Source organism: Poromitra crassiceps, assembly GCF_964638095.1.
Source record: "Poromitra crassiceps genome assembly, chromosome: 5".
In the NCBI taxonomy this organism is placed as follows: Eukaryota; Metazoa; Chordata; class Actinopteri; order Beryciformes; family Melamphaidae; genus Poromitra; species Poromitra crassiceps.
The window spans coordinates 51,863,465-51,879,461 of NC_139642.1; the positions used below are offsets into that span (position 1 = coordinate 51,863,465).

Genomic DNA, 15,997 nt, shown 5'->3' on the forward strand with positions numbered 1-15,997 from the left:
CAAGTCAAGTCTCAAGTCTTTGAGGACAAGCCTCAAGTCAAGTCTCAAGTCACTGTGAGTGAGACTTAAGTGCGACTCAAGTCCAAGTCCCCATCTCTGGTGTCACCTGTAACCAACACCAACACCGTTTTGCACCATTGCACAGCACAGAAAAGCTCTCATGCTGTTTTGCTTGCAACTCCTGGCTCAATCTTTTGATCTCAAGTACCGGTAGTTTTTTTCAAGTGGTTCACTGTGACACCCTTGTAACAAACCGAGCACTTCAGTGTCAGTTTGAGCCACCAAGGACACGGAGCTTTTGATGGTTAACGTAAAAGGAGCATCAACCGGTGAGTAGCCTATCTGAGTGGCCAGTTGCATGAAAAACTTGGATGTCAAACTTGTCTTAGATTTGGGTTAAGGTCATTCACCGGAGGAGCTACTAAGAAAAGTTAGGCTACAAACTACTTTAAGTGTGTTCGCCACAGTGAGGCTTTTCTTAACCTGCCTGTATAGGAAATTTAAAAAATATATTTGGGGGGCAACTTTTGCCCACCCTGTCTAAAAAATGGGTGCATTTACAACATTTTCGGGGCACGTAAAATGAAAGGATTTAGTGCATAATGTTGCTAAAGTGTGAACAACAGCTCTGTTTGTGTGAGTGTGTTTGTCTTCTTCTGGCAACCAGCTTGCAGGTGCTGAGTCACTCAGTGTGTGTTAACAGAGGGAAATGGAAATGGAATTAACTGAATTGAATGAAAAGAAAGGAAAGTTATTTGAATCGTGGGGGCAATTATTGCCCCTGATCATGGTTTTTAAGGGCATTCTGAGATTTCTTGTGGTATTTTTGCCCTTGCGCTAGGGATGCTCGATTATGGGAAAAATCATAATCACGATTATTTTTGACTGATAATGAGATCACGATTATTTAACGCGATTACTAATTTTTTGGCAAAATTACTTTGTCAACATCATGCATTTATTGAACTTGAAAAAAACGTGTCTTTTCTTTTTAATACCATACTGAATTTCTTTGAACTGTATGTATATGAACGATACCAGAGAGACTATGAGTATGTTTGTTTTGTATAAGGATAAATGGTCTGTTGACTTATGGGATAAACCAAAACTAAGAACCTATCGTCTCATAAAAGACAGTTATGGTGAAGGTTGACATGGACAGATGAAAAAGATCTGTGTGCCCACTGCCCAGTTATGCCCTGGAACCCTTCCCTTAGCAATAGAGACTGGTAGGTTTAATGCTACCCCTGAAGAAGGTAGACTGTTTACTATGCGATTTACGTGAAATTGAAAACGAGACTCACTTTGGAGAATTGGAGTTTCTGTGCCTCTTATGTCACCGTCGCCGCCATATGGATCTGGTCAACCTCCATTTGTAAACAAATGGAAGTGAATGGGGAGCTCCGGTCTTTCACTATATTATTTATATTTCTCAACCAATTTCAATGAGTGGTTTTATATCCAAGTTTATGATCATATTATGCTCATCCACTTTGAAATACTGGGGGGGGGTCAAAATAGCTAACGTTAGTCATAGGCGGATTATGAGAAAAAGGACCCCTGGGGGCACAGATACAGATACCTCCATACATTTACATATTGAATTTAAATGAATTGCAAGGGTTATATTATGATTTAGTTATGAGTTATGATTACAAGACTTACAAAAATGTGCTTGAGACAGGCGTGATGTTTGTGTGTGTGCGCGTGTGTGTGTGTGTGTGTGTGTGTGTGCGTGTGTGTGTGTGTGTGTGTGTGTGTGTGTGTGTGTGTGTGTGTTTGTGTGGGCAATACAGAGAAACACTGCAACGTCGTATTGTCCCTAGGAGTTTTAAAGAATCTATTGTAGTCCCGGTACCTAAGAAAACACCTGTTACATGATACAATGATTACAGGCCTATTGCCCTCACCTCAGTGCTCATGAAATGTCTAGAGCATCTAGTGCTGGACTACATTAAGCGTCAGATCCCTCCTTCTCTTGACCCTTGGCAGTTTGCCTATAGAAAAAATAGATCTGTGGAGGACGCCATTTCCTTAGCCTTGAACTCCGTCTACGAGCACCTAGACAAAAGTAAATCTTATGTCAGAATGCTTTTTATTGACTATAGTTCTGCTTTTAACACGATCATTCCCTCACTCCTCATCCACAAACTGCAAAATCTTGGTCTGTGCGATGCTGTTTGTGAATGGATCTTTAGCTTTTTAATTCAGAGACCCCAAAGAGTGAGGATCGGTAACAATCTGTCTGAGACTCTTGTCCTCAGTACCGGCTCGCCTCAAGGCTGTATTCTTAGTGCCTTTTTATTCACTCTTTTTACTCATGACTGTATTGCCCACTTCCTTAACAATCTGATTGTAAAGTACGCGGACGACACCACCGTCATTGAGCTCATAAGCTCAAATGACGAGTCCAACTACAGACTGGAGGTGGAAAATCTAGTCAGGTGGAGCGAGGCTAACAACCTCATACTTAACGCTTCTAAAACAAAGGAGCTCGTCATCGATTTCCGCCGCACTAAGGGACCCCACCATCCCATTCTAATCAACGGCTCTGAAGTCGAGATGGTTAGGGATTTTAAATTTCTTGGTGTCACCATCTCTGATGACCTCACTTGGCACTCCAATACTAAAACAGTCATCAAAAAGGCTCAGCAACGGCTCTTCTTCTTAAGAAGACTAAAGCATTTTACCCACAACAGTCAGGTCCTCCTTAATTTTTATCGATGTATCATCGAGAGTATCCTCACCAGCTTTCACCATATGGTTTGGTAACCTTACTGTGAAGGAGAAAACATCTCTAAACAGAGTTGTGCGCCGTGCTCGCAGGGCAACCGGGGCCGACCTGCCTGCATTAGAAGAGCTCTACAGCTCTAGACTTCTGGCCCGTGCTTCTAGCATTGTTAGAGACCCCGCAGGTCATCCAGCCGCTAACCTCTTTAACCTACTTCCCCTCGGCAGACGCTACCGCTCTATAAAATGCTCTACCACTCGCTTTGCAAAGAGCTTTTTTCCAAGTGCGGTACGCAGTCTGAATGACCTTAATACCAAACGCTAGATCCTACACCCGCCAAGCTGTAGACCATGCCTTACTTTTTGTTGCTTTTCCTTTGTATAAGATGTCTTATACCTAACTGTACATGCAATGTTGCCTCTATGCATAGGCACTTTATCTTAATTCATGTGCACTTTAATTATCTTGCACTTTAAAACTTGAGCTGGTGAACTCGGTTCTATCCAATATGCACTTGTCTCCTTTTATCTTTTTAAAATTTTAACCTTTTTATTCCTTTTATTCTTTTTACATGGTATCTAAATGTTTTTATATGCTGTCTTGTGATTTGTTATGTATGTTTTTAAGCTCCTAGCACCCCAATTCCAATGCAGTTCTTACTGCAAATGGCAAATAAAGTGACTTGAGTGACTTGAGTGAGAGCAGTGGTAAACAGGATGCAGCATAGGCGTTACCACAGCTCTGTCTGTCTGACACTTCCCAGAGAAAGACAGCTGTGTGAGAACGGATGTGAATGGTTTTGTTTCATAGAACCCACACTTCAATGCAACAAGTAAAGGCAAGCTTACATGTATAGTTAATAGTATAGGGGGAATGATATAAATGACTAAAAGCCTTTGACTGCAAATTTGTGGAATAAGCACAACCCTACACACACACACACACACACACACACACACACACACCTCAGAGAAAAGGCTTTTACCGTTCAAAAACCATCTTCACTTCAGTTCCCAGCTTAAAGTAAGTCATGTCTAGAGACGGAAGTGTAGAGGGGAAAAGCTCAATGGTCCAAAATTATGGCCAAAATTATGGTCAGTAACAGGGTGCTAGCGCATTGGACCAGAGCTAACTACAACACTTGGTTTGGAAAAATGTGATTTGCCTATTGGGGGGGATTTTTTATTGGAAATAATATTCAATAATTCAAGATTCAAGATTTTTATTGTCACTCCGTGGTACAAGTATCACGTGTGAAATTCTTGTGCTGTGGACTCCGTTTACAACATAGTACAAATATAACAGGGCATATGAGTGCAAAAACAACAAGAGACACAACAAGCAATAAGGCAGTAGAGTGATAAGACAAGTCAGAGACAGTGGCATATTCACTGCACATAGGTGCACATGTCAGATGAGACATTAGAGACAACACTGAGATGTTAATTCTTAATTGCAGACCAGCAGCTTTCTGTCTGGTTAATGTATAATTCGTATTATACCTTTTCATTCGTTTGAATTTGTGTTGTATTATTTTTGCCTATTATGTAACTGATTGTCTTGTTTGTAAATGTATGGACTCCAGGAAGGATCCTAATAATAAATCAAATCAAATCCTTGAGGGGAATGATTACCAATTAGCTCAAATGGCCCTTAAAAAGCTCTTTAGCCTACCTCATTTCAACCTCCCCTTTAGGATTTTGGGTCTACTACGTTTAGCCGAGACAATGGTTTAAGGACTTCAATAGATATTAAGAAATGCATAAAAACCTGTAAATGTGTAACATAACCCCGTGTTTACACTATAACTGGGTTTTTTGTGTGTGTCATACACAGATTCTGTTTATTCTACCCACTACATTGAATTAAGGTGACCAGATGTCCCCGATTTCCGGGGACAGTCCCCGTTTTTGGTGACCTGTCCCCGGGTGGAGCTGTCCCCAAAAATGTTGCCGATTTTCTTCTTCTTGTCCACGGCCGACATTATTGTCTTTCTGAGGCTGTAGCGGGCTCAATTTTAAAGCTATAATGAAGATACTTATATCATATGAAAGTAGAAGACCTAAGGCATCCATTGGCTCCAACCAGGTCATGCTACAGATGTGATTCATTTAGTGCAATCTCCAAATGTCAAGTTCTTGATATCAAATCACAGCATGATTTTTTTGAGATGGTGTTCCTCAAGGTCTTGGTGTCTTAATGTGGTATTTTGGATGGATATCAGTCGGCCTGAATGATGGTTTATTACAGGACCATGATGGTCAAAACACATGAGTAACATATGTGTTTTAAAAGCACTGCCAGTTTCCAGGCAGCGCTTTAAGACTTTATTAGAAATCACAAACCATTAGATGCCAACTTCATGCTGTGTCACCCAGAGATGCTCACAAGTAATTTTTTGCAAGTCCAAGTCAAGTCTTAAGTCTTTGAGCTCAAGTCCAAGTCAAGTCTCAAGTCTTTGAGGGGCAAGTCCAAGTCAAGTCTTAAGTCTTTTATGGGTGAGCGTTCTATCATCTGCCACATGCCATCCGGTCTGCTTTGAACACTGCATAGCTAAAACTAAGGAATTCAAAGCATGTACTGTATTATCTATTAGCATACAGTATCAGCATTGATTGGATGATATCAGTAGGCTATAGATTTGTCAGTATAGAATTAGATCCCAAAACTCAAGTCCAAGTCAAGTCTCAAGTCTTTGAGGACAAGTCTCAAGTCAAGTCTCAAGTCACTGTGAGTGAGACTTAAGTGCGACTCAAGTCCAAGTCCCCATCTCTGGTGTCACCTGTAACCAACACCAACACCCTTTTGCACCATTGCACAGCACAGAAAAGCTCTCATGCTGTTTTGCTTGGAAGAAGTGGTTCTAGTTGTCTGAGACGTAGGGCGCGTTCGAGATGGGGGAAGAGCTGGAGTTTGGCAGGTGTCTATGTGTGTGTGTGTGTGTGTGTGTGTGTGTGTGGAGGTGGATATGTTTGCTCATGTTTGATTATTTTGGGTGGCGTCGAGAAAGTAACAAAACTAAACTGAATTTGGTTCTCTTTGTTCTTTATGGTCCAACGTCAACACAAATGTACTAAAGCTTAAATGAAACACCCTTCACGCAGAGTTGTGAATATGCTTTTGTGTGTGTGTGTGTGTGTGTGTGTGTGTGTGTGTGTGTGTGTATGTATTGTAGGAAATATAGAACAGGAAGTTAAACTAACTTTGTGTCTGCGGCTTTGATAGGCTTGTTTCTCTTATCCACTATGTATTGTAGAAAATGCAGAACAGGAAGTGAAACTAACTAGCTACGCGCGCTCGATTCCTAGGCTCGCCCGCTGCGCACGCTCGCTACCTCGGCCTCGCCCGTCCTGCAGCTCGCCAAACTGGCCTGCAGCTCTCATTCGCAGCTCGGCCGCTGCGCAGCCTTGTCCGCAGCTCAGCTGCTGTGTGGCCTTGGCTGCCCTATTGGCGCGCGTCTCCCTCAGTCTCTCTCCCCTCTCTCCTCTCTCTCTCTCCCTCCCTCTCCTCTCTCTCCCTCAGTCTCTCTCCCCCTCTCTCTCGCCTCTCTCCCTCTCCAATCAGTCTCTCTCATGAGCCTCCTCAGTCTCTCCCGTGATCGTGCGAGACCATGAGATCTCACGAGAGGAACAAAACCATTCCATCTGGCAGCATCAGGTTACAATGATAAATGCACGGTTGAAAAAAAGATTTGTTTCTGATCAGTGATCATATTCACACCTACGAAGGCTATCGTAGAGATGAACAGAACCTGGCTTAATAGCCGATATGTTTGCTAGGTTCTTGAAATGTCTCATTTGTCATCTCTTCTGCCCTAGGTTGGAAATGTGGAGGTATTTTCTCGAAGGTGATCTTCCTGCTCCTGACCTGTCCCATCATCTGGACGTACATACATGTATACATCCTCTGGAGGTCCAGCCCCCAGGACTCCATTCCAGTCCCTTACAATTCTCAGTCTGTCTGCCCATTGCAGACCGCTGCACAAACCATCATCCCACTCAAAAAGACCCCACACCTGCTGGTGTCAGCCTATATGGACCAGAGGGTGAAGGATTGGGATGTACGCATTATTGGTATATTCAGGAGAGATTCCATCCAGCCCCTTCACTGTGTTTTCTGCTGTAATGGCCATGTTAGCACTAGCAACACTCCGGCTAAGATTCTACAACACACAGAGTATTTTGGTTTTCGCTATGTGACTACGGATGTCATGTGTCACATACCCCAAGACTGCAACGCCACATACGTGACTCTATTGCCTGCTGACTCCGGCAGCATGAAGGTAGGCGGCCAGACCTTCCTCCCCATTATGAACAAGAAGACCAGTGGGACAGAGGTGAACAGGTTCCAGTTTAATTTCACAGTCTGCATCTCCACCCTGTATGGAGACTACAACAATGTGCTCCAGTTCACACAGACCCTAGAGATGTACAGGTCAGCACATCTAAAAAAACAACAACTATGATTATGTATGTTTGTGGGGCGACAGAGTCAGGTTGGCAGTGCCAGTAGCCTATACGCGTGGGTGTCTTTTCCTTTTTGGGGTGTATGCAGTATGTGCTCACACCCATGTATGGGAAAACATAAGCCCACAGAATATAGAGAGCCAAAGTGGAACGTCACTTCCTGCTTCAGCACTGTACCAGAGATTTTCATCCACCATTTATTTTCCCATCGACATTTCGTAAAATGCTTATAAAAAGAGTTTTACTGGTTCAAACCAAACGGTACAGATATATTTAGAAACAGGAGAGATCGCATAACATTTCACTCGGGCCAAAACGTTAAAAGAAATTCGGGTTTGAAGAAAATATTTTTTCTATGTTTTTTTAAGTTTTGGTCCGAGTGAAATGTTCTATGGTCTCTCCCGATTATAGCGTTAGCTGAACGTTTGGTTTGAACCAGTAAAACTCTTTTTATAAGCATTTTACGAAACTAGGGATCTTGCGGGCTACGCGCACCCGATTCCTAGGCTCGCCGAGCTGCCTCTGCCGCTTTGCGGCCTTGCCCGTCCTGCAGCTGCCCCTGCAGCTCGCGGCCTTGCCCGCAACTCGACTGCTGTGTGGCCAATGAGACCAGCATCACTGATGATGTCAGATTCATGACCTCACTGATGATGTCATCAGTGGGATTTATGACATCACGGATGATGTCACAGTGGTATTTATGACATCACTGATGATGTCACAGTGGGATCTGATGATGTCACAGTGGGATTTATGACATCACTGATGATGTCATAAACAAGGACAATCACAGTGGGACAGAGAAACAAACAAACAAACAGAGCCCCAGCTCCCATTTATATACTGATGATGTCTATTGAAAAATAAATGGCGGATTAAAATCTCTGGTACAGTGCTGAAGCAGGAAGTAGGCGGTCACTTTGCCTCTCTTTTGGCAGATTGCTATGTACAGTATTGTTTTCTTGCAGCTGTTTGAAAGTAATTTAATGTGCAGTTTTATCACCGGCTACTGACTGGTCTGTGTACAGATATGAAAAATGGGAAGGTCCGCACACTGGAGCTCCAATTTACCTTTTCTTTAGCCATTCAACAAGCCAGCTTTACATTTGTTTGGATGTGCACGACTGCCTCAAATACTCTGTGTACAGATATGCATATATGCATATTTTGAAGACCAATCAATATGCGGTGATCAAACGGCACATTTTAGAGTGGCCTTTGTGTTGCGTTTATATTGTTGTTATATAGCTCAAGTGCATAGTCTAAAGGTTTTACGATTGATTGTTTCCACGTTTGGATGTGGCCACTGAATGTTAATACATTACTGACCTTGTCCCAGGCTGCTGGGTGTGGGCAGGGTGGTGATCTACAACACCAGCTGTGGTCCGGACCTGGACCACCTGCTGCACAGCTACAGCAAGGAGGGCTTCGTGGAGATGGTTCCTTGGACCATCGGCCACCACATCAAGCCATCTCCAGGCTGGCTCTTCTCAAAGCACGGAGGGGACATGCATTACTATGGCCAGATGACCACGCTAAATGAATGTGTTTACAGATGCATGGACCACTCACGCTATGTCTTGCTGAATGACATAGATGAGATTATAATGCCGTACCAAGACAACGGCCTAATGCCTCTCATGGACAAGCTCCATAAGCAGCAGCCAAAGGTGTGTGTGTGTGTGTGTGTGTGTGTGTGTGTGTGTGTGTGTGTGTTATTTTGTTTGTATGTTTCTACTTTCTTTCTAACTTCCATGCTGCATCCCTCAAACTTGTTTCCCTCTGTCTTGCAGGCGGGAGTGTTCCTCATTGAGAATCGTATCTTTCCCGGCACACTCAATGATCCAAGTGGAAAGTTTGAGCTACCCCAGTGGGAAGACGTGCCGGGCATCAATATTCTGCAGCACATCTATATGGAGGAGCCGGACAGAAACAACAATTACCACAATTACAAGATGATAGTTCAGCCAAGGTACGCAGGGGGCGCAGAGTCTTACGTGAGATCAAGGTACGCAGGGGGCGCAGAGTCTTACGTGGGATCAAGGTACGCAGGGGGCGCAGAGTCTTACGTGGGATCAAGGTACGCAGGGGGCGCAGAGTCTTACGTGGGATCAAGGTACGCAGGGGGCGCAGAGTCTTACGTGGGATCAAGGTATGCAGGGGGCGCAGAGTCTTACGTGGGATCAAGGTACGCAGGGGGCGCAGAGTCTTACGTGGGATCAAGGTACGCAGGGGGCGCAGAGTCTTATGTGAGATCAAGGTACGGGGCGCAGAGTCTTACGTGAGATCAAGGTATGGGGCGCAGAGTCTTACGTGGGATCAAGGTACGGGGCGCAGAGTCTTACGTGAGATCAAGGTACGCAGGGGGCGCAGAGTCTTATGTGAGATCAAGGTACGGGCGCAGAGTCTTACGTGAGATCAAGGTACGCAGGGGGCGCAGAGTCTTATGTGAGATCAAGGTACGGGGCGCAGAGTCTTACGTGAGATCAAGGTACGGGGCGCAGAGTCTTACGTGGGATCAAGGTACGGGCGCAGAGTCTTACGTGGGATCAAGGTACGCAGGGGGCGCAGAGTCTTACGTGGGATCAAGGTACGCAGGGGGCGCAGAGTCTTATGTGAGATTAAGGTACGGGGCGCAGAGTCTTACGTGAGATCAAGGTACGGGGCGCAGAGTCTTACGTGGGATCAAGGTACGGGGCGCAGAGTCTTACGTGAGATCAAGGTACAGGGCGCAGAGTCTTACGTGAGATCAAGGTACAGGGCGCAGAGTCTTACGTGAGATCAAGGTACGGGGCGCAGAGTCTTACGTGAGATCAAGGTACGCAGGGGGCGCAGAGTCTTACGTGAGATCAAGGTACGGGGCGCAGAGTCTTACATGGGATCAAGGTACGCAGGGGGCGCAGAGTCTTATGTGAGATCAAGGTACGCGGCGCAGAGTCTTACGTGAGATCAAGGTACGGGGCGCATAGTCTTACGTGAGATCAAGGTACGGGGCGCAGAGTCTTACGTGAGATCAAGGTACGCGGCGCAGTCTTACGTGAGATCAAGGTACGGGGCGCAGTCTTACGTGAGATCAAGGTACGGGGCGCAGAGTCTTATGTGAGATCAAGGTACGGGGCGCAGTCTTACGTGAGATCAAGGTACGAGGCGCAGAGTCTTACGTGAGATCAAGGTACGGGGCGCAGAGTCTTACGTGAGATCAAGGTACGGGGCACAGAGTCTTAGGTGAGATCAAGGTATGGGGCGCAGAGTCTTACGTGAGATCAAGGTACGCGGCGCAGAGTCTTACTTGAGATCAAGGTACGGGGCGCAGAGTCTTACGTGAGATCAAGGTACGGGGCACAGAGTCTTACGTGAGATCAAGGTACGGGGTGCAGAGTCTTACGTGAGATCAAGGTACGGGGCGCAGAGTCTTACTTGAGATCAAGGTACGGGGTGCAGAGTCTTACTTGAGATCAAGGTACGGGGCACAAAGTCTTACTTGAGATCAAGGTACGGGGCGCAGAGTCTTACTTGAGATAAAGGTACGGGGTGCAGAGTCTTACTTGAGATCAAGGTACGGGGCACAGAGTCTTACGTGGGATCAAGGTACGCAGGGGGCGCAGAGTCTTACGTGGGATCAAGGTATGCAGGGGGCGCAGAGTCTTACGTGGGATCAAGGTACGCAGGGGGCGCAGAGTCTTACGTGGGATCAAGGTACGCAGGGGGCGCAGAGTCTTATGTGAGATCAAGGTACGGGGCGCAGAGTCTTACGTGAGATCAAGGTATGGGGCGCAGAGTCTTACGTGGGATCAAGGTACGGGGCGCAGAGTCTTACGTGAGATCAAGGTACGCAGGGGGCGCAGAGTCTTATGTGAGATCAAGGTACGGGCGCAGAGTCTTACGTGAGATCAAGGTACGCAGGGGGCGCAGAGTCTTATGTGAGATCAAGGTACGGGGCGCAGAGTCTTACGTGAGATCAAGGTACGGGGCGCAGAGTCTTACGTGGGATCAAGGTACGGGCGCAGAGTCTTACGTGGGATCAAGGTACGCAGGGGGCGCAGAGTCTTACGTGGGATCAAGGTACGCAGGGGGCGCAGAGTCTTATGTGAGATTAAGGTACGGGGCGCAGAGTCTTACGTGAGATCAAGGTACGGGGCGCAGAGTCTTACGTGGGATCAAGGTACGGGGCGCAGAGTCTTACGTGAGATCAAGGTACAGGGCGCAGAGTCTTACGTGAGATCAAGGTACAGGGCGCAGAGTCTTACGTGAGATCAAGGTACGGGGCGCAGAGTCTTACGTGAGATCAAGGTACGCAGGGGGCGCAGAGTCTTACGTGAGATCAAGGTACGGGGCGCAGAGTCTTACATGGGATCAAGGTACGCAGGGGGCGCAGAGTCTTATGTGAGATCAAGGTACGCGGCGCAGAGTCTTACGTGAGATCAAGGTACGGGGCGCATAGTCTTACGTGAGATCAAGGTACGGGGCGCAGAGTCTTACGTGAGATCAAGGTACGCGGCGCAGTCTTACGTGAGATCAAGGTACGGGGCGCAGTCTTACGTGAGATCAAGGTACGAGGCGCAGAGTCTTACGTGAGATCAAGGTATGGGGCGCAGAGTCTTACGTGAGATCAAGGTACGCGGCGCAGAGTCTTACGTGAGATCAAGGTACGGGGCGCAGAGTCTTACGTGAGATCAAGGTACGCGGCGCAGAGTCTTACTTGAGATCAAGGTACGGGGCGCAGAGTCTTACGTGAGATCAAGGTACGGGGCACAGAGTCTTACGTGAGATCAAGGTACGGGGTGCAGAGTCTTACGTGAGATCAAGGTACGGGGCGCAGAGTCTTACTTGAGATCAAGGTACAGGGTGCAGAGTCTTACTTGAGATCAAGGTACAGGGCACAGAGTCTTGAGATAAAGGTACGGGGCGCAGAGTCTTACTTGAGATAAAGGTACGGGGTGCAGAGTCTTACTTGAGATCAAGGTACGGGGCGCAGAGTCTTACTTGAGATCAAGGTACGGGGTGCAGAGTCTTACTTGAGATCAAGGTACGGGGCACAGTCTTACTTGAGATCAAGGTACGGGGCGCAGAGTCTTACTTGAGATCAAGGTACGGGGCACAGTCTTACTTGAGATCAAGGTACGGGGCACAGAGTCTTACGTGAGATCAAGGTACGGGGCGCAGAGTCTTACTTGAGATCAAGGTACGGGGCACAGAGTCTTACGTGAGATCAAGGTACGGGGCGCAGAGTCTTACGTGACATCTTATTTGCCTTTTTTTTAGAGTCAATGCAGTAGGTTGAACAAATGTAATGTGTCCCAATTCTGTACACATGAATGGGATAGCCTCTGTAAAAAGTGCTATACTGTAACTCCAGTTGGTGCTGGATGCATTTTATGAAGACCAATCAATATCCGGTGATCAAATGGCACATTTTAGAGTGGAGATTCATTTGCTCCCCTGCTGCGCGGGCTCGCCCGTCCTGCAGCTCGCCCCTGCAGCTTGCATTCGCAGCTCGCAGCCTTGCCCGCAGCTCGGCTGCTGTGTGGCCTTGCCTGCCCTATTGGCACAATGTCTCTCTTCCCCTCAGTCTCTCTCCCTCTCTCATGAGCCTCCTCAGTTTCTCTCGTGAGCCTCAGACTGATGACATCACTGAATCTTTGACAATGTTTTGAATTCTGCCCTAGCCTAAAGAGCATTGATGCCTTCGCCATCCTGGGGAACAGTGGGACATGCCCTCGCCATCCTGGGAAAACACACACACACACACACACACACACACACACACACACACAGTTATGATGAGGTCATAAGTGATGTCATCAGTGATGTCACTTGAGCAATTGTGCATTGTGACATCAGTGATGATGTCATCAGTGTTGTGATCAGTGTTGTGACATCACTGATGATGTCATCATTGCCCAGAGATGTGGACTTGGACTGGACACTTGGATGTGAGTCACACTTAAGTCACACGTGACTTGAGACTTGTCCTCAAAGACTTGAGACTTGACTTGGACTTGAGATTTGGGACTTGTGAACAATGACGTGAGCATCATTGTCAGTGCTGCCCGGCCACAACCCATTGCTGCACAGCAGCTATAATTTTCCCTGAGTTTCCCTCTCCGTTTTGACCAACTTCTCCCTGCTTGAAGTACAGATGTTTGGGTGGAAGCATTTGAAAATTGCGAGAGCCAACCGTCTGTTTTAAGAGACTACCAGAGTCTCCACCCTAGGAACCGAGCACGCGTAGCGTGCAACATTTCTAGTAATTTTAAAATGTGCTAAATATGTACTCAGTAAAAGAAACCAAGGGGAAAATAAGTAGCTTGCGACTAGTTTTATTTAGCTCTAATCCTAAAAAAGGTTGTGGACCCCTGCTTATTGGGCCTAATGCTTTATAGTATAAAGCATTAATTGTGTCTAGTAGTGGATATGAAAACAGTAACAGCAGCAACATCCAAAAATATTATTTTTTCTATGTGTGTGTGTGTGTGTGTGTGTGTGTGTGTGTGTGTGTGTGTGTGTGTGTGTGTATGCGTGTCACAGGCTGGTGGAGCAGACGTCGGTGCACACGGTGCTCAAGAGCTTTGGAGAAGTGTTCCATGTTCCACCAGCGGTGTGTCGGCTCATTCACGTCCACAAGGCTCTACAACAGAAGGACAGGTTAAAGATGGAGCAACACAATGTCGACATCCGGCTGTGGGACTTCCAGACAAAACTGATCCCCAATGTGGACAGGGTCCTGAAGAAAGTGGGGCTGTTGAAGTCAGGGGCAAGTGGAGGTAGTCCAGCCCTGATTTCCCGCACCCCCTCCCAGAAAATCGTTCCAACGTCCCTGGGACCAGATATATAAACCATGGGCCCTATTCTCCCACAGGCCTTTGGCGCTAAAACGGGCCTTAAACGCAAAAAAACGTGCCTTGCGCCTGTTTTGGGACGATATCAATATGGCTTTACGCTGCCAAATGCGCTTTAGGCCGAATGGGCGTGGCGCAGTCCCAGAATGGGCCAAAGTGGGCGTGTCGGCGCTAAATACCGGCGTACTGCTATCTTCCGAGCTGGCGTACATTTAGCGCTTTGCGCCTTTGAAAAGCAGGCCTATTCAGTGCGCCAGTGTCAAGGAGTGCTCTTCTGCCTCTCCCCTGTCACCCTTCTCTGTCTCTCTCTGAAACCAGGCCTATTCAGTGCGCCAGTGCTCTTCTGCCTCTTCTCTGTCACCCTTCTCTCTCTCTCTCTGACTCCCTCGCTCAGACAGACACAACACATAGCAGCACCCAGCTTCCCATAGGAAATAGCAGTTGTAAGTTTACTGCCTGTGAATGTCCCTGTCCCAGCATGCAATTGGGTCCTCCATTTCTCTACTAAATAGCAACCAAATGAGCCGAAATAGATATAAAAGGTAGATCTAAAATAATGTGTAATGGTAAGACATCCTGCAATTGTAGAACATTTCAATATTGGACCAAATAAAACATTGAAATGAAACACCACCCTATGTGAAACATATATGTCCTCTTGAGCCTATATATACCCTGTGTGGATTTAACGTGATTTAGATAAGTGACAGCGGAACGCGCTTCGGAAGCTTCTACTGTCATCTGCTATAGTACTGTGATGTCCGCTCCAATAACTTGGCCCTACTCCACATTTAGTTTTACAATAAAAACACATTTATGCAATGACTTTACATAATGTAGGCTATATTTATGTGCATCATCCTTCCTGCAGCAGGCGAGAGAAAATGATATCTTTCTGGACAAACTTTCACCAATCTAATAGGCTATATTTTTCTAGCTGATGCATTTAGAACATTATTTTCACTTTGATCTTGCTATAGTGTAGCGTATTACATGCTTGCAGTATTGAAACTGCAGTTAGATTGGTTTGAGAAGCATAATAATATGGAATAATAGCCTATAATGCAGACAGACAGACTGGATGAAGGGAGGGGGGGGGGGGGGCAGAGCGTTTGGCTTTCGTCTGGTTTTGCGGGATCACTGGAATTGGAGCTAAAAAGGCAAGCGTGCGATTTGTTTACTGCAGTTATCCAATGAGCATGACGGTGCATAATTTTACGCTTAAAAGGCGTGGTTGTAATGCTTTAGGCTGCGTGTAGCGCCAGCACGACGATATCAAGTGCGCTGGTCCACGCCCACTGATTTGGGCTGGGCCAGGCGCTCGGGCCTAGAAACAGCGCCGATGCAACGATAGGGACCCATGTGTACACACGAAGTATGCTGCACCGCTTTCCACACAGGTTTCAGAATTTATAGCTATATTATGCCTTCATTCTGAGTGATGACAGCTTTCATTTTACATGTCACGGTGGCATCGGTGCTAGTTAAACCCTAGACATGAGCCTTCATATTATGATTACTGATAAAACTGCCCGTGACAATCATCAGCATAACAATGAAATTAAGACCATGGGGACGAATAATTTCACCAATTGGAAGCATATAGAGCAAGAACAAAGTCGGACCAAGGATTGATTGAGCCCTGGGGAACACCAAAACGAAAATGACGCAAGTCAAATGGAAATGCACCAAGAATAATATAAGCCAAAGTAACAAAGTTATAGGTATTAAACCAGTTCAGTACGGTTCCAATGCTATTTAGTCTGTTCAGAAGAATGTTGTAGTCGATAGTATCGAACGCAGCACTTATTGGATCGAGAAGAACAAGGATTGAGACGTTTTTATTATCTGCGCTCACTCTGAGACCATTAATTACTTTTGTAAGTGCTGTCTCAGTACTACTGTATGTCCTTTTCTGAAACCGGATTAAAATTTTTCATGTACCTATCTTGTCAGCATCC

The 15,997-nt window shown here is 46.2% G+C and overlaps 1 protein-coding gene across 1 annotated transcript; it reads left to right on the forward strand.

Moving 5' to 3' along the window:
• Nucleotides 1-289: 289 nt before the first annotated feature.
• On the forward strand, nucleotides 290-14,972 carry LOC310777413 (uncharacterized protein). The gene is made up of 5 exons (XM_083637743.1): nucleotides 290-329; nucleotides 6,550-7,165; nucleotides 8,537-8,867; nucleotides 8,991-9,169; nucleotides 13,726-14,972. Exons 1-5 carry the CDS (start codon nucleotides 302-304, stop codon nucleotides 14,030-14,032), a joined length of 1,461 nt encoding a protein of 486 aa, XP_083493869.1. The 5' UTR covers nucleotides 290-301; the 3' UTR covers nucleotides 14,033-14,972.
• Nucleotides 14,973-15,997: the final 1,025 nt, after the last annotated feature.

Coding starts and splice junctions, on each gene's coding strand:
- LOC310777413 (XM_083637743.1), top strand. CDS start 302: ATGGTTAACGTAAAAGGAGCATCAACCG. Junction 330..6,549: donor CGTAAAAGGAGCATCAACCG/GTGAGTAGCCTA, acceptor CTTCTGCCCTAG/GTTGGAAATGTGGAGGTATT. Junction 9,170..13,725: donor AAGATGATAGTTCAGCCAAG/GTACGCAGGGGG, acceptor TGCGTGTCACAG/GCTGGTGGAGCAGACGTCGG.